The sequence below is a fragment of the Vombatus ursinus genome, unplaced genomic scaffold, assembly GCF_900497805.2.
Source record: "Vombatus ursinus unplaced genomic scaffold, bare-nosed wombat genome assembly UNPS02014924.1, whole genome shotgun sequence".
Classification (NCBI taxonomy): domain Eukaryota; kingdom Metazoa; phylum Chordata; class Mammalia; order Diprotodontia; family Vombatidae; genus Vombatus; species Vombatus ursinus.
The window spans coordinates 6216841-6235974 of record NW_020954702.1 but is presented as its reverse complement, the minus strand read 5'-3'; the positions used below and the strand labels follow the sequence as shown (position 1 = coordinate 6235974).

At 39.0% G+C, this 19134-nt stretch overlaps 1 protein-coding gene across 3 annotated transcripts in view; it reads right to left on the bottom strand.

Moving 5' to 3' along the window:
• WDR4 (WD repeat domain 4) overlaps window positions 1-13052 on the bottom strand; it is a 56319-nt gene extending 43267 nt beyond the window's left edge. For 2 of the 3 annotated variants that reach the window (XM_027843575.1, XM_027843576.1), the window contains exons 1-4: window positions 12951-13052; window positions 10252-10317; window positions 9406-9549; window positions 7169-7325 (exon numbers count right to left, since the gene is read on the bottom strand). In XM_027843575.1, the coding sequence (XP_027699376.1) occupies window positions 7169-7325; window positions 9406-9549; window positions 10252-10317; window positions 12951-13039 (456 nt within the window). In that variant the 5' untranslated portion in view covers window positions 13040-13052. The remainder of the gene's footprint in view (window positions 1-7168; window positions 7326-9405; window positions 9550-10251; window positions 10318-12950) is intronic. The other variant, XM_027843577.1, reaches the window with a different exon arrangement.
• Between the last annotated feature and the right edge of the window lie 6082 nt (window positions 13053-19134).

Here is a 19134-nt window from a genome sequence, read left to right as displayed (position 1 = left end):
TGTGATATGACTGAGTCAAATTGAGGGCTAGCAATGAGGGAGAGATGATCCCTGTGGTCTCTCAGGAAAAGAACTTAGAGGGGAGAGAAGAACTGAAAAGGGAAGGAAAATGGGAAGGCCTTTCTTTAGTGGTGGCAGGGACTGCACTGATGAATGTTCCTATAGGTGAAGAGAAATGTTCTGTGAAGGTGGATGGGGACCGTGTGAATATCTGGGGGGAATCTGGTATTTGAAAAGACCTCTTGTCCTACCTCAGGAGGTGTGAGAGAATTTCTGACACAACTCTGGGATAATGAGAGTGAATGGACCCACAGAAGAGATTTTGAGACAAAAAGGAAAAGCGTGAAAACAGAGAGAGTAGAGATCAGTGACAGGCTGCATAAGCAAGACATGGGGAATGAGGGGCCCCACTATGGGGCAAGAGTTAAAAAATGTTTTTGTAAATGGAATGAGTGTTAGAAGAAAAAAATCAGAAAAGAAATGAGACCTATGGAAGAAAGAATTGGAAAGGGAATTAACAACTTGGCACAAGAGTATAAAACCTTGCACAAGTAACAAACTTCTTAAAAATTAGAATGAACCAAACAAAAGCCACATAGAAAGCAGACTGGCAAAAATTAGGCTTCGACCAACATCTGAAAATATATTCCATAAAACATTCTAAATGGGAAAGTGACCTTAATATTAATAATCATACTATTAAAAGATTATAAGAGAAAGACATATACCTCTCACCGTTATGGGTAAGGGATGTATGCTTAACCAAATAAGAGATGAAGGTAATTACAAAAGATAAAATATTTATTAACCTTGATTTCATGAAACTGAAAAGCTTCTACATGGACAAAATTAATGCATCTAGAATAAGAAGGGAAGTGAGAACAGGAAAAAAAATTATAGCAAATTTCTCTGATAAGGATTTGGTATCTAAGAGATACAAACAATTAATAAATATATATACACATATGTGTGTATGTATATATAAAACCTAATAGCTGTTTGCCAATAGACAAGGGATCAAAAGTTATGATTAAACAGTTCTCAAAAGTGGTGTTTTCTCAATGCCCAATCCCCTCAATCTTTCTGCAACCTCTGACACAGCTGATTACCCTCTCTTCCTTGATATTCTCTTCTCTCCAGGTTTTCAGGACACCCTTCTCTCCTGGTTCTCCTCCTACCTATCTGACTACTCCTCAGGATGCTCATCCAGATCATGGGGCAATAGGTGGGAGTGGATTGAGTGCCCAACATGGAGTCAGGAAGACTCATCTTCCCAAGTTCATATCTGGCCTCGGACACTAGCTATATAACCCTGAGCAAGTCATTTAACCCTGTTTGCCTTAGTTTCCTCATCTGCAAAATGATTTGGAGAAGGAAATGGCAAACCACTCCAGTGTCTTTGCCAAGAAAACCCCAAATGGGGTCACAAAGAGTAGGACGTGACTGAAAAATGACTGAACACCACAAATATCCAGAGCATACTCTCTAACCACAGGTGTCCCTCAGGGTTCTGTTCTATGTCCCCTTCTATTACTGTTTCACTTGGTGATTTCATAAGCCTCCATGAATTTAATTACTGTCACTATACTGATGATTTTCAAATCTACCTATCCTGCCACAACTTCTCTATCAACTTCCAATCTCACATCTCCAACTGGATAGCCAGTAGACATTTGAAACTCAGTATGTCCCAAAACAAATTCATTATCTTTCCCTCAAACCCTCCTCCTCTCCTAATGTTCCTATTACTGTAGAGGGCAACACCATCCTCCCAGTTCCTCAGGGTCACAACCTAGGAATTATCCTCAACTCCTCACTATCTTTCACCTCCCATATCCAAGCTGTTGCCAAGGTTTGTCCATTTCACCTCTGCAATATCTTCTCTCCTATGACCCTGCCACAGGGACTTTGGTACAGGTCCTCATCATCTCCCACCTGGACAAGTACAAAAGCCTGCTGGTGGGTCAGCCTGCCCCAAGTCTTTCTCTACTCCAATCTATCCTCTATTTAGCCACCAAAGTGATTCTCCTAAAGCACAGGCACAATGATGTCACCACCGTACTAAACTCTAATGGCCCCCTATCACCTCCAGGATCAAATACAAAATTCTCAGTTTGGCCTTCGATGTCTTTCATAATGTAGCCCACTTTTCCAATCTTCTTAACACTTTATACACCCCAGATTATATTTTATATACTCTTAAGACACCTTTTAAAAAAAAACAGGTTTAAAAAACCTAACCAATACAAAAAAACAAATATTAAAACACATCTACCAAGAACCTCTTCATACTGAAAGATCACTGCAACCCTTGAGGTCACCTAGCATTATCTTCTACTTCTGGGGCCCTTCTGAATGATTAGAAGGTAAATAATTTAATCCTAAAATAGAACAAATCATAGGAACAACAGATGATTTCATTAAAGGAAATGGAAACAATGAAACAACAAGCCAAAATTTGTGGGGTAGAGCCAAAGAAATTCTTTAAAAAAAAAAAAAAAAACATATCTATAAACATTTTCATCACTAAAAGAGAAAATGCTGATAAAGAAATTGGAATGCAACTAAAAAAACTAGAAAACCAACAAATTAAAAGTCTTCATTTATACATCAAAAAGAAATGCTGAAAATCAAAGATGACATTATTAAGACTAAAAGAAAAACAATAATGGAATTAATAAATCTAGGAGCTGATAGAGTTTGTTGGTTTTTTTTTAAACCACAGCAATAAAATGGTGACAAAATCATTAGTGAATTAGGTTTTTTGTAAAAAAGGAAATTCAAATTACTAGCATCAAAAATGAAAAAGGGAAATTCACAACCAATCAAGAAGAAATAAAAGAAATTATCAGAAAGCATTTCACCTAATTAAATGCCAATAAAATTTACAATCTCAAAGAAATGGATGACTATTTACAAAAATATAAGATGCCCAGATTAACAGAACAGGAATGGAGACCTTAAGTAATCTAATCTCAGAAAAATAAATTGGACAAGTTATAAAAGAACTCCCAGACAAAAAAAAAAACCCTCAGGACCAGTTAGGTTTACAAGCAAATCCTACCAAACATTTAAAGAACACCATTCCAACACTATATAAACTGTTTGAAAAAACAGAGAAGGGAGTCCTGCCAAATCCCTTCTCTGACATAAATACAGTCTTGATATCTAAACCAGGGAGTCAAAACAGAGAAAGAAAACTATAAGCCAATTTCCTTAATGAATACTGATTTTTAAAATACTGGCAAAAAGATTGCAACATTTTATCTCCAATATCATACACTATGAGAAGGCCAGATTCATACAAGGAAAGCAGGGCTGGTTCAATATTAGGTAACTGTAAATATAAGTGACCATATTGATAACAAAAGCAACAAAAATCACATAATTATTTCAATAAATGTAGAAAAAGCTTTTGACAAAATACAACTCATTCCTGTTAAAAACACTAGGAAGCATAGGAAGAAATAAAATTTTTCTTAAAATGATAAATAGTATCCATCTAAAACTAAGAGCAAGTATTATCTATAATGGGGATAAACTAGAAGCCTTTCCAGTAAAATCAAGGGTGGAGCAAGGATATTCGTTATCACCATTACTATTCAATATTGTAATGCTAGCCATAGTAATAGGACAAGAATAAGTACAGGCAAAGAGGAAACTATCACTTTGTAGCTGATGACACAATAGTTTACCTAAGGAACCCTAGAGAGTCAACTAAAAAACCAGTCAAAACAATTATCAACTTGGGCAAAGTTGCAGGGTATAAAATAATTCCACACAAATCATCAGCATTTCTCTATATTACCAACAAAACTCAAGAGGAAGAGATAGAAAGAAAAATTCCATTTCAAATAACTGCAGACAATATAAAATACTTGGAAGTCTACTTGCCAGGATACACAGAAATTACATGCACACAATTACAAAATACTCTTCTTAGCTCTAGCAGGGATAGGATATTCGGCAAGAATAGAGCACTGATTCAGTAGAGTGTAGCTTTCCTGCCTCTCTATTGTCCACGCTGGTCCACCAGTCAGAAGACTATCCATCAGAGCAGCTGATGGCTCCTTGTGCCATGGCTTTATGCTTAAGTTATCAGGAAGTAAAAAAAGCCCAAGTTTTTAGTTCCCCATGCCAGTAAGTACTGAGGATAATTTCAGTACTTTTAAAAGAAAAAATCTAGCCTGTTTGGAATAAGGCCTTGGTATATCTTCATTTTACCTCAGCCACTATCAACCACAGCTGGTTATTACTAAGCCAAAACTGCTCTCTCCAAGGTTATCAGTGATCCTTACCTACTAAAGTCAGTGACTTTTTCTTTTGTTCTCATTCAACTTATTAACCTAATCTCTCTATAATTTTAGTATTGTTGACCACTCCTAGATACTATCTCCTCCCTTGGCTTTATTAAACCTGCTCCCTCTTGGTTCTCCTACAGCCCTGACCATTTTTTCTCATTCTCCTTTGCAGATTCATCATCCCCATCACATCCCACCCCTTAACTGTAGGTTTTCCGTAAAGCTTTCTCCCTAACCTGGTTCATGGGCATCGTGGGTTCAATTACCATCTCTATTCAGATGATATATCCAAAATTCAATCAATAAATAAACATTTATTAAGCATCCGCTACGTGCCAGGCACTGTGCTAAGCAATGAAGACACAAAAAGAAGCAAAAAATCATCCTTGTCCTCAAGGAATTTACAATCTAATGGGGCAGACAACATGCAAACAAATATATGCAAAGCAAGATATATATATGGGATAAATAAGAAATAATTAGCAGAGGTAAAGCTCTACAATTAAGAGAGGCTGAGGAAGGCTTCCAGTAAAAGATGGGATTTTAGTTGGGACAAAGCCAAGGAGGTCAGTAGTAGGGCAGAGGAAGGATAGTGTTCCAGGTATGGGGAACAAGCAGAAAAAATACCTGGAGCCAAGAGATGGTGTATCTTGTTCATAGAACAGTTAGAAAGCCAATGTCACTAGACTGAAGAGTATGTATTGGGAGACTAAAGTCTAAGAAGACTGGTAAGGTAGAAGGAATCTAAGTTATGAAGGGCTTTGAAAACCAAAGACAGCATTTTGTATTTCATCTTGGAGGCAATAAGGAGCCACTGGAACTGAATCCATTCTTTTCCCACACTCTTGCTCTTCTTCCAAATTTCCCTATGTCTGTTGAGGGAAAACACTATACTTTCAGTTACCCAGATTTTTAACCTCAGAGCTATCCCTGACTCTCTCTTCTCCCTCATATACCACCAAAGTTCCATGAAAGCAGTTAACTATTTAGCTTTTGTCTCTGGGTATCCCCAGTACCTGGCAAAGTATAGGTGCTTAACAAACACTTGATCTGAATTGTTCAAATCATGCTAATTACCTCCACAACATTTTCCTTATCCAGCCCCTTCTCTCAACAACTCTAATTTAAGACCACAAACTCCTACATGGATCATGGCAATAATCTCCTAATTGGTCTCCTTGTTTCTAATTTCTAACTTCTCCAACTGATCCTTCCACACTACTGCCAAAATAATCTTCCTACAACACAAATCTAACCATTTCACCCTTGCTCAGAAATCACTCCAAAATTTGGCTCCAAACTGCCTTCCCAGATCTATTTCAAGCCAACCTGGCATGCCAGCTGTTCCCCAAACTCTGTGTTATATCGTTCTGTGGGCAGAGACTGTTTCATTTTTATTTTTATATCCCCACATGGTAAATCACTGACAAAACTAAGTTCTAAACTCTGAATCCATGACTTTATTTTGTTAATATCCAAGACTTCACAGGTGTTGAAATATATAACTAAAAAAAGAGCATATTTTAATTTTGTTTAGGGATTTGTCTTTAATTTTTCCTAACTCTTCAAATTTAATAGGAAAACATAAATTATTCCACTTTACCCAAGAAAAATCATTCCAATCTCTCATTTGCTATGAAGCTGAACTGGTGTTCTCAAAGGTGATGACAACAAAATACAAATTATAGCAGAGAGGTTTTACCAAGTTGGAAGGATTTTACAAGCCTGGTGAAAGATTCTCTGCAGGTTAAATTTGGGAAGGCTTATTGTCAGTTTGGCTTCAGAGGGGTAAATTTCTCAACCACAGCAACTTCAGAAAATTGTTTATGAGTTTACAATCTACAATAGTGGAGGAGGTATATCCATACCCCCAAAATTATAGATCTTTGAAGAAATGAACCAAGAAAATAACAATGCTACTTAGTATTCTCCCAGGACTTCTAAGTACCATAGATAGATAATCTACCCAATTCATCTTCACTTGGTAAAAAAGTAGGAGAGGAAACTCATTAAACTCACAATGTAAGTAACTATAAGTTAGCAACTAATTTTTTTAAAGATCACATGACTGAGGCTAATGCAGGCTGTGCTGGGTCTGTTTTGACAAACAAGGCAAAAATCAATCCCAAAGAATAAAAGACCATAAAGTTGCCTTAATTTCACTGTTATAGAATGGGAATTAAAGTGCCACGGTAATTCTCATAATAAGGCTGATGAGATAATCACATCTTCCCTACAACAGCCATGACTTAGAACTTCATTTCTATAGGGATTACATATCTGATCAATAATCAAATATAAAAGAAAGAAGTTCAGAAACAGAGACATGTTAAATTTGTTATAAATATTTTTTAAAAGCAGTACCTAACAGATTTCTGATTTCATATACATCATTTTTCTACTCATCATACTGTATATGGAAATGATCATATTTGTTGATGTTCAAGTTTATAATAAAGAAAATTTAATAAAATAATAATCAAATGTGGAAAAAAAAAGATCACATGACTGACCTTAAAACAAAATTGGGGCTGGGCATGGTGGCACACACTTGTAGTCCCTGCTACCAGGGAGACTGAGGCTGACGAATCTCTAGAGCTCAGGGATTCTAAGCTGTAGTGGGTTATGTCAATCAGGTGTCTCCACTAAGTTTAGCATGAATATGGAGTGAGATACCACCAAGTTGCCTAAGGAGGGACAAACCAGTCCACACTGGAAATACAGCAGTTCAAGGCTCCAATGATGGTCAGTAGTGGGACTGGGCCCATGAGTAGCCCCTGTACTTCCAGCCTAGGTGAGATGGAGAGATTTAATCTTTAAAGAAAAAGGGAAAAAAGAAAAAGTTAATGAACTAGTCAACTACATACCACATCCAACAACATAGACAGGTGTCCAAGTTCAAGTTTTCCACTCTGATATGGTGCCAATACTGAAAATGAATATACATCTCCAGACTTATCTGCCACCAAAATCTTCTCATCTGTAGCTGTAAATGTCAGAGAGGTACATCTTCTCACCACTGTCCTGGAAGTCAAAGAACATTAAGGACTGATTAATAAAGGTGGCAAGGAATAATGTAATATATCCTTAGAATATTATCACAGAATATTGGAAATGGAGGAAATCTTAGACACCAACTAGTCCATCCCCTTCATTTAAAAAAAAGAGGAAACAGTGATGCTATTCAATTCAATTCACTAAACATGTAGCAAGGTACTGTACTGGAGGCTAGGGAATGAGAGGCAAAAATAAGAGCGCCTGCCCTTAAGTAACTGACATTTTATTGGAAAGATATAAGTTGCCACATACAAGTAAATAAAAGCAAATGAGGGCAGAGGCAAGGAAAGCTTCATAGAGGTGGCACCTAAACTGGACTTCGAATGAAAATAAAGATCCAGACATACACAGGTAAAGAAAGAATATATTCTTGACGTGGGGGACAAAGTAAAGATGAAATACTGAATCAGAGAACACCTAGTAAGCCAGTTTGGCAGGAATACAGAGTGTATGAATAGGAGTAATGCAAACTAACTCTGGAAGATTGATACAAGCCAGATTGTAGAAAGTTTTATATGCCTGTCAGAAATTTGCACTTACTCCTCCAAGCATCAAGAAGTCACTCACGATTGATGAGCAGGACAGTGACATAATCAAGCTTGAGTTTTAGAAAGATTATTTGCATACCTGTATGGAAAGTGGACTGATTGTACAGGGAAGATTAGAAGCAAGGACACTAATTAGTAATTACATTTGATATGTAGGTCAGTTTACTAAATTGTTTTTTCCTCCTTTCTTCCTTAGTCTTTGTTACGAGGATAGAGATAGAGGAAGGATATATTTGTAAATTAAGGTGACATAAAAACAAAAATCTGGAGGAGGAAATGGCAAACCATTCAAGTATCTCTGCCAAAAAAATCCCATGGACAGTACTGGCATGCCAATGCAATAAGGTTTTCTCCCATTTCCCACAACTGAATAGTTTTCTCAAAGACAGAAATGAACTGGACCCATAATTGAATAGAAAAGGAACTGAGCTAGCTCCAGAATTGAGCCTCCTTCAGGCTCACAACCTAGAATGATCCCAGATTCCCCACTATTTCTCACTCTCCACATCTAAACTGTTGCCACGGCCTGTTGATATCAACTTTGCAATCCCTCTGGAATATGCCCCTTTCTCTCCTTTGACACTGCCACCACTCTAGGGTATTACTACATGCCTAGACTATTGCTATTACCTACTGGTGGATCTGCCAGCCTCAGGACTCTCACCACTCCAATCCACCCTTCACTCAGTTACCAGAGTGATTTTCCTAAAGCGCAAGTCCAACCATGTCATTCCTCCCCATACTCCACCACTCAATAAACTCCAGTGGCTTCCTATTTCCTCCAGGAACAAATTAAAAATGTTCAGTTTGGCATTCAAAGCCCTTCATAACTTAGCCCCTTCCTACATTTCCAGTCTTCCCACACCTCATTCCCCTACACACACCCTTTGATCCAGTGATACTGGCCTTGCTACTGTTTCACAAATAAGACTCTCCATCTCTTGGCTCCAGATATTTTTTCTGGCTGTCCTCCATACCTGGAAAAGTCTCCCTCCTCCACTCCAACTACTGATCTCTCTGGCTTTCTTTAGGTCCCAACTAAAATCCTGCTTTCTGCCAGAAACCTTTCCCAACTCCTCTTAATTTTAGTGCCTTCCCTCTTTTAATGATTTCCTTTTTAATCTGTATTTAGCTTGTTTGTACATTATTTTTTGCTTGTTGTCTCCCTAAGTAGATTGTGAGCTCCTTGATGGCAGGGAGCCTCCTTTTGCATCCCCAGAGCTTAGTACAGTGCCAACACATAATGGGTCCTTAATAAATGCATCTGACTGAAAATGAGAATAACAACACTGCAGGAACTACTAGGAAACCACTTTACAAATCATTAAAGTACTCAGGTGCTGTTACTTGTATAACTCCAACAACTGTTAAGAGAAAAATAAACAAAAGAAAAAAATAAACAAACATAAACAAAAACAGAGTATTCCCAAACTCTTTTGACAATAGGTATTACTTTATGTATATGATATCTGAATGATTTAAAAAGCAGAATTTCATACCTGATACTCAGACATTTCCAAGGTTTTGTACAGAAAAGAATCAGACGTTTATTGTCATCAGTCAAAGCAAAATAGTTGCCAGATCTTGAGAAGGTAGAAGCTAGGATGTTATCACTTCCTTTGTACAATGTCTGTCCCTCCTCTCTAAGAAGCAGAAGACAGAATAAACATCAAGTAAATATCACTGTCTGAATTCCATGATTGATCATCAATAGGCAAATGAAGGATTCAGCTAAAACATTACAATTCATAAAATCCATCAAGTAAAAGATTTCATGATGTTTGAATATAAGTGCTTAATGAAATTAAAAATAAAATTAATTAGAATTGTATCAAAGAAATTCATCCCATGAAACTATATATCACAAGTAATTTCCCCAGTCAACTCACAGTCCCTGAAACACCTCCAAACCTTAGGGGTTAGCTGGGGGAGTTGGTTATGGAGAAGAAGGGAAGAAGGAAAAGGGAATGTCAGACAGCCCAGTGGAAGGGAACAGAAGGGAAAAAGAAGCTTCCTGCTAAGATGAGCAATAAAGAAGGAGGGAAATTTTTCAAGAGTAAAACCATTTTAATTCTTTAACTTAAAAGAATGCTTTATTTTTTTTTGTTAATGTTCAACAACATGTCTTTTAATACCCCTGAACCCTATCTACAGTATCTACAGAAACCTCCAAAAAATTCTCAAATTCAAAATTAGAAGCTTCAATACCTTTTTCTGAATTTCGTATCAAATGTATGAAACTTGGCAGGAAAATTAAAGATTCAGCTTCTAAATAACTCTCACTGGTATGATTCAATCTTAAAAACTATTAATGGGCCCTGAAAAGTTCCCCACAATCATCTCACCCTTTATCCTCTTGTGGCTTCTTTTCTGCCTTGCTGCAGTCATATATAAAGAAGCTGTCATCATCACTGAAAGTAATTTTAAAAAGAACATATTACTAAAGAGGTGCTAAATTGTAAGCAGTTGTCATCACCGTGTTTGAATAAGTCAAGAAAAAGAATGAGAATCCAAATTTCCTTTTTTCAGTTACAAATTTTAAAAAATGTTTAGATCCTATCTCAATAAATAATAACAATTTTAAAGTCTGCAAAGTGTGTTACATATTTTAGCGGACACAGTGGATAGAGTAATGGGTCTGGAGTTGGAAAGACCTGAATTCAAATCCAGCCTCACACATTTACAGCTATGTAACTCTGAGAAAGTTACTTAACCTCTGTTTGCCTCAGTTTCCTTATCTGTAAAATGTGGATAATAATATCCACCTCACAGGGTTGTACTAAGGATTAAATGAAATAATAATTATAAAGTGCTTGCCATAGCACTGGTACATAGCAAATGCTATATAGATATTAGCTATCATTATTATTATTGTTGTTATTACTATTACCTCATTTGATCCTCACGATAATGCTGCTATATTCCCATTTTATAGATGGGAAAACAGGCTGAGATAACTTCTTTTCCCAGGTGTACACAACTAGTGTCTAGTGTTGGATTTGAACCCTGGTCTTCCTCACTTACAGATCAGCATTCTGACCAGAAGGTGATCAATCTTACACATAACAAGAAAGAAAACAGTCTATGAAAAATTTATCAATAAAACCTCTGAATATTGCATCTGTGCAGTGACTTAAAGACTTGCCAAAGGTCACAAATCAAGCAGGACTGGAACCCAAGTCTCTTGACTCCAACTCCAGGACTCATCTTACTTATTTAGAAAAAATATACCCAAAGAGGTGGACTTAACATTAGAAAGTCAAGTTTTACAAATGATTGCACGTCATCTACTTTTTCACTTTGAAATTAACAGAGAATCTTGTCATTTAAAATCTGTACTTGCCACCATTCAGATTTGCTCAAATAACTTAAACTGATGAGACTGGAGTGAATTAATAAACCGGGTGCTCACTGTTCAGCATTATCAATAATCATCTAAATAAAAATAAAACATTGATGCCACATAACAGATTTGTGGTTAAACGGCTTGGAAGGCTCTGAACATAAGCTTTAAGTGGCCACCAAGTACACAAAACATCATGCATAGCTATAAAATGAGTTTAATCAAATTGCAATTTTCATTTAGAGCCTAGATAAGCGACTACTGCATACTGCACTGAAAAAAATGAAGACACTTTTTCCAGAGAAACATGAACTGATACAAAGAAATTAAGAACCCAATTTATACAATATATTATGCTAACGTAATTCTGAAACACCTAAGAACTCTGAACATAATGACCAACCATAATTCCAGAAGACCAACGATGAAGAATGCTATTCATATCATGACAGAGAGGTAATGGATCAATATGCAGAATGAGACATTTCTAGGCATGGACAACATGGGAATTTGTTTTGTTAAAAGGGTTTTATTTTCTTTTTTTCCAAGTGGAGTGGAGGGAGTTAAGAGGGATAAAAAAAATGTTTCATAATCGGAGAAAAAAAGAGATCACTAGTTATTCTGGAAAGAGCAGTTTCAGTCGAATGCTGATGAGGCAGGAGGCTCTAGGACAGAGGACAGGAAGAAGAATATATAAGTTGTAGCCTGGAAGGGAAGGAAAGACATAGATAACGACAGCTGGGGTCCATGGTAGGATCTAGTGAGAGTTTTTTAAGGATGAGGAAGATGTGGGTGTGACTGTAGGCGGCAGAGAAGCCAATAAATAGGGAGAGATTGAAGATTAGAGTAGGAAAGTTAGTGGGGACAATATACGGACAAGAGCGGTGGGGATCAAAAGCACATGTACAGGGGCTCGCCTTGAGGAGCAGAAGAAAGTTGCGGACTGATGACAGAAAGATGTAAGAGGAAGAGGAGAATAGAAGGGAGGAATGGCTGAGATGGGGGGGGGGTGAAGTTATAAAGTAAGGCCCTCTGCAAGAGAAGGTAGTAGGAAGGATTCCTATGAGATGAAAAGTTTTGTAACAGCTTCTGTGGCAAGCAGAATCAATTACAAAAGAATAGTAGGATGGCCCAATGACACATGGTCAGTAAGTGAAGGGGTCGGAGCTTGCACCTAGGTCTTTTGCTTTGCATCCAGACCCTGACTGGCACATAGTAAGCATCTAAAGAAAAATGTTGATTGATTGTTCTGAAGCAGACTAAGACATAACTTTGATAAAACATCAGAGCATTCGTGCACAAGAATCTGGAAAGAGTTGTAAACTACGAACACATGTGAAAGAGCATCTGCCAGGTAAAAATATACCATCCAGAAGTTAGGGAATCAAAGTCGGCCGGGCTGAACGACAAACTGAGAGCACGAGGGAGTTTCGACCTCTGTTTGTTTCATGACGCTGGGGCACACGTGTTATTATGTGAGATGCACATCAGAATGTTATTCTGCAAATTTACTGCACACAACTCTAACTTTCTCGGCATGCAGGAATCCAAGCACTGCAGCGAGAGGAGGGAAAAAAAACTCCACCAGTCGCCCGCGACAATCTCACTGGCCCCGAAGCGGGCATCCGCGGGGAGCTCGGCAGCTAGTTAACATCCTCGCACTCTCCGGCTCCGCGACTCCTTGGCCCCAACCCGACTAACCTGCGGTCTGTACCTGTGGCCAGAAATCGGCTGCCTCCTCTCACCACCAGCCCGCGTTGGGACACGTCCAGAGCAGCAGAGCCCGCCATGAGCCCCAGTGACGAGCCAGCGCGCGCAGGATTCCGCACGCCCCGCGTGCTGACGTCACCAGTTCGCCCGGAGGCGGAGACGGAGACTGGGCTGTCGGGAAGGCGGAAGCCCTGGGAGGAAAGGGGCATGCGCAGAGATGCCTCGCGCAAACTCCCTCCTCCCTTCCCGGGTAGCTCTCGTAGTTGGGTGTGTTAAGCGTGTTACAAACGTGATGCCATCAGTGCCTCCTAGCAGTCCTGTGAGGTTAGGGCTGCAGGGAGTGTCATCTACATTTTATAGACAAAGAAAGGGTTAATGGAAAGGAAACGTGCAGAGAAGTTAATGTGTCTGCCCCCGTACCACGTGGTATTTACTTATTCAGTGATCTTTAGAGATTTTACCATAAAAGAGATTTTTCACATTGTCAACATGTCTCCCACCCCACTTCTTTCCATTCACACAGCCACCACATTCCTTCAGATTCTCCTTACCTCTCACCCAGACAATTACTAATCAGGGTCACTGTCTCAAGTGTCTAATAAATCCATTCTCCATACATTTGCCATAGTAATTCTCCTAAAGCCCTCCACAACCTGGCCACAACCTAGCTTTGCAATCTAATGGTCTAGGCCATTCTTCACACTGGAACAAAAATACAACTAAAATATCCAAATATGATTATGTCACCAGAGTCCCAAAGCCCATTGGTATGGGGCTGTCTCCTCATTGGTGGAGATTAGGGCAGAGTTGGGGGAGACCTTCTAGTCTCTCTGGTCTCTTTGTTCACTTCTGGCTTTAGGTACTTCTGGCTTCCAGCTTCAAGAGTGAAAATAGACACGCCAACTCCACTTCAGGTTGCTGAAGGAAAAGACTGAAAAGAAGCCAAAATGAGAGAAACTGGCTACCTTCATCATGTCCGAACCCTGGCTCACTACACTAGAGACTTCAGTTAACCCCCATTGGGTGGATAAGCTTTTTTTTTTTTTACCTTAAAATGGGCAATCTCCTCCAACACCCACTAAGGTAATTACCATGCCTGAGCTAACCACTTTCCCTGTCCCATAGAGAATATTCTCCATACACAATTAGGAGGGTTCTTGAGTTCCCATTGATGCATTGTTCAGTTATTGGATAAATCTATCCTTCATATTTGCATTCCTGTTCCCCAGTTCAACTATGATTTGAGCCAATAGGCCATCTCATCTCATCCCAATGATTGACTATGGCAAATGTTACAGGTGAGCCTTACACTAGCACTCTTAGTTCAGGTTTGAATTTGTGACAAAATTAACACCAGGAAGTAATTGAAGAGTTTAAAAAAAAATAATTAAACTTACTAGTGCAAATTATGACCTAACAAAGTTTGAATATCCATGTTTGCAACAAATTAATGGCACTTCTAGGGAAAGGGAGGGCTCTCTAACCCAGTGGTTTCTAGGATATAGTTTCCAAAACAACTTGCCTGATAAAAATTGACCTTTTTTTGGATATATTTCTGGCAGACCTTCTCTGGCCCTTCCCTAGAACAATCACCTTTTCTCCTCAGAGGGTTCTGTATATCTTGAAAAAAGAGTTCAGGTTTCCCCCACTTTGGAAAGTATCCTTTCCTCTGGGTTTATTGAGACAATTCCTTCCTGTTAGACAAAGTAAACACACTGACTATGTCATTTCTCAGGTAGGAGACACAGGAGGGCCTCTAGCACCTCTCTCACTAGCAAGTTCACTTTTGATCCAGTCATATAGGAAGACAGGAATGGAGTCATAAAAAGGGGTTAAATAAGCTTACTTAATTCTAGTCTAGTCTTCTCAAAGGGAGTTTGCTGACAATGGGAGCACCAATTCCTACAGTATTCTCTAACAACCCTTCTTGAAGGGGCAGGTGTGAAGGGAGGCAATCATCCCTCCATCTCAGTGGGGTCAGTAGAGACCAGTACAGTTTCTGCACTCCCGTAAATCCCCTCAAGCCTCAATGGGGGCCAGTTGAGTCAAACACACAGATTCCTCCTCCCAAGCCTTGATGGGGACCAGTCAAGGCACACACAGCATTCCAGCCTGCACATGCACCCCTATGGGGGTCCCCACTCACTGACCAGTGCCTACTTGCTTTGTAGGATGCATAGCCTCATTGCCTGTAGGGCACTGGCCTTGTCTTGATCACAGTGGGGAGGATTCCCTATTGCTGAGACACATGCAGACCTGGTCCTAGTGATGCCAGCAGCCAGAGGTCCTAGTCACAGCCTTGGTCAGCAACTTTACGGGAGAAAAGGAGTTCCCTATTGCTGAGGAAGGAATTTGAGACTTCTAGCCTAATCACAGTGCCATGCTCATCAGGATATTGGTGCAGCTACTTGCCTGAATGATCCCTATATGCAGTAATGGTTCATGAGCTAGGACTAGTGACTACAACAGTCCCTGCCACAAGAATGTGTGGATCAGTAGCCTGATTCTTGCTCTGATCAGGAATTTTCCATCCAGGGAGGTGCAGAGATCAGAGCATTTAGTCACAACTCTGGCCAGCAGCTCATAGACTAAGGGAAGTTACCTGAATCCCCAGCTTGACCTGTTGCCCATCTAGCTGGTTTGAATTCTAAGAAGGAGTAATTTCAAGAGTCACTTTAGTAGTGATGCATTAACACTTAGAAGCACCAGTAATAGGTGGGTAGACAGCAGTGGTTGCTGAGGCAGTCAGCACAGCAACAGTGAAACAATCACTAATTAGTTATAGGGAAGAGCAAGAAGGGCCGAGCCTAAGATAGGCCCAAACACGTGTCTGAGTAATCCCTGACATTGGGTTTACAATCACTCGTCATTTGCAGGCAGCTAGGTGGTAGATCAAGGACTGGACTTAGAATCAGGAAGAACTAAGTTGAAATCCAACCTCAGACATTGATGTGGGTATTTCACTTAACTTCTAGTCTGTCTCAGTTTTTCCATTTGTAAAATGGGGATAATAATAGTGCTTACCTCCTAGGCTTGCTATGAGGATAAAATGAAGTAATATTTGTTAGGCACTTTGTAAACCTTCAAGTGCTTTATAAAGTTGTAACTAGGCGGTAAACTTTCTGCTTCTCTCTTTGGCAAAGAGGAATAATGGTTTTGAGTGCCTATAATCTTTTAATCCTCAAAGACCCCAAAACAAAAATCAAAGATAGACATGGTTCTCACCCAAATATCAATAGGTACAGTGGAAAGTGAATGGAATCATTCCTAGTATTGTATACATATATTAGTTATATCACGTATTAACGCTATTTGAGACTTTTTGACCTCATCTCTGGGTATGTAACATGTTCAGGAATGAGTAGTTGAAATGCTCAGACTATGGGTCCTCTTGAGGATGGTAACATCTAGTTTTAGATTTCTTGATTCCAAGAAAAGCTAACTTCTCCTAAAGTAGTACGCTTTCAAAGTTTCTGATTTGGTTAAACGGGACTCTGACGGGAAATCAATAAACCAAGAATTAATTATATCACAGTATTTAGCAATCATGGAAACTTTATGGTTCTTGGTTAGGTGTGTCAGTGCATACCAAATGAAAAGTCACCCCCTCCAAAATAGGGCATTTGTTCTTTTTCCTTCCAGAGACAGAAAGTCAATGGAGACAAGTTTCAAAAGCGTAATCTCTAAGCATGAAGTGTAACTTCTTTGCATACAGGAAATACAAGCCTTACACTTCTTGGCAACATCTGAAGCCAGCTTTGGATTAGTAAAATCTGTTCCTTGCTAGTCCTAGGGCCAGAAAGGCTTACTTAGTAGCCCTGAGGTTGACTGACCTATGGGTCCCAAGTCATCATGTAAGGCTTTCATGGCCATAGTACAAAATGTTCTTATGTTACAGATAGGCCTGTCATCAACAACCTATCAGTTCAGGTTTGGCTTGGGGACCCAATAAGGCACTCATAAGTCTTTGAACAGTTAACAAAAGTAGGTTGACTTTGCCATAAAAGCAAGGATATGAAACAAGGATCCTCTAGATGTGCCCCGCCCGCCTCCTCCAAGTGGAAATGAACCTGGTCAGCAGATCATCATATGATGATCTGAGTGGTCTTCAAACATTCACCGTGTGAGAAATCTTCCCCCTCCTTTCACCCCCCCAACTCTTTATAGGTAAGACTTTTTATGCCTTTAGATGACCAGAACGTGGTAACAAGGGAAGCATGAATCAAACAGATCCCAGAGGAAACTAATCCCTATTGTAGGGGAAAGGTTTTTTTTTGTGGGGGGAGGTAGGGGAACCCTGGTGTTATCACATCTTTGAAACACAAACTGGTTTCAAGGCTGAGTCTCTGGCAAAATATGCCCACTTTAATGTTGACTATCCAATTCATTTCCCAAATCTTTATCTCTATAGGCTATAAACATACCCCACAGATATTGCAGGTTTGGTTCCAGACCACCAAAGTAAATTGAGTCACACATATTTGTTTGCTTCCCAGTACATTTAAAAGTTATGTTTGCATTATACTGTAGTCTATTAAGTGGAACTGGAAGTCATAGGAGTAGATAGATACCTTTATTATAATGATAACTGAGAAATGAGGTTTTTTTCAGAACCATCAAGTTTGGCAATAAATTAACTGATCCTACTTGTGGTTCACCAACCTGTTTCAGCAGAGCAAACTTCTACTCCAGGAGTTTCTTACACAGATAAAATCACAGATCCATAATCCCCAGTTGTTTTTGGTTTGTTGTTTTTTTTTTTTAAGGAACCCACTCCAACGTATCTGTTGAGTGTCATTTTGCACAATATTAGAGTTATACTTCAGGTAGATAATGGTTTATATAGACTTTTGTCAACTGGTATGAGAACCTAATACCATATAACTCTCTGCCCTCCCAATTTCAAATGGATATACAAAGGAAATATAAAAAAGCTATAGAGAAAAGGATAGGGACTAGACCTGTGATTTCACTGGTATAGGAAACTCCTGGGAAAGGAAACTCCAGAGCTCTACCAATTAGATTGGCATCTCCTTTGAAACTTAGGATCTTAGAAAGCTGTCTAAAGCATTGAGAGGTTAACTTGCCCAGGGTTACACAGACAATATGTGTTAGAGCTGTAACATTAAAACCAGAACTCTCTTTCCATTACTCTATGTTGCCTCTCTTTTTTTTTTTTCTTTTTAAGGCAATTGGGGTTAAGTGATTTGCCCAGGGTCACACAGCTAGTAATTGTGAAGTGTTTGTCTGAGACCGGATTTGAACTCAGGTCCTCCTGACTTCAGGGCCGGTGCTTTACATGTTGCCTCTCATAAAAAGTCCTCTCACAAAAAAGATACAGGAGCATAGAAGTATGTATCTTTCTCAACTATAACTATGACAGAGAAAACAAATAAAGAAGATTATAAAACAGAAATACACAGTTTCAACTGCATGAAATTAAAAACAGGCAGCATAAAATAACAGAGATTTGGCCTTGAAGTCAGAAACACCTGAGTTCAAGTTGGCTTGCCTTGTGTGACCCTGAAGTCACTTTTCTCAGTGCTCCAAGGCAACTCTCTAAGACTGAATTGCAAAGAAAGTAAACATCATTGTACAATAGTTTTCAGTCTCCTGTGACCCTATTTGGATTTTTCTTAGAAAATATACTGGAGTGGTTTGCCATTTCCTCTCCAGCTCATTTTACAGTTGAGGAACTAAGGCAAACAGGTTAAGCAACTTGCCCAGGGTCACACAGCGAGTAGATGTCTGAGGCGAGATTTGAACTCAGGAAGATGAGTCTTCCTGACTTAAGGCCCTACCCAGGGAGTTTCCTCTTCTGGGATTCTCTATACAAATGAAATCACAGGTCCAATTCCTGTCCTAAAATTTGAAAAGTTTGTGCATAAGTAATATCAATGAAAATAGGATAAGAAAAAAGACTATCAGTTGGGGAGGTGGTGGAATTTTGTCAAACACCTCTGATAAGAGCCTGATAACCAAGATAGAGGGAACTAACACAAATATAGAAGACTAAAGGCCATTGCCCAATAGAAAAGTAGTCAAAGTATCAGAATGGTTTTCAAAAGAATTGTGAACTATCATCAATTATATGAAAGATTGGTCCAAAGCACTAATAATGCAAATTAAAACAACTGTAAAGATATCTATCACACCCAGAAAAATGGCAATGATG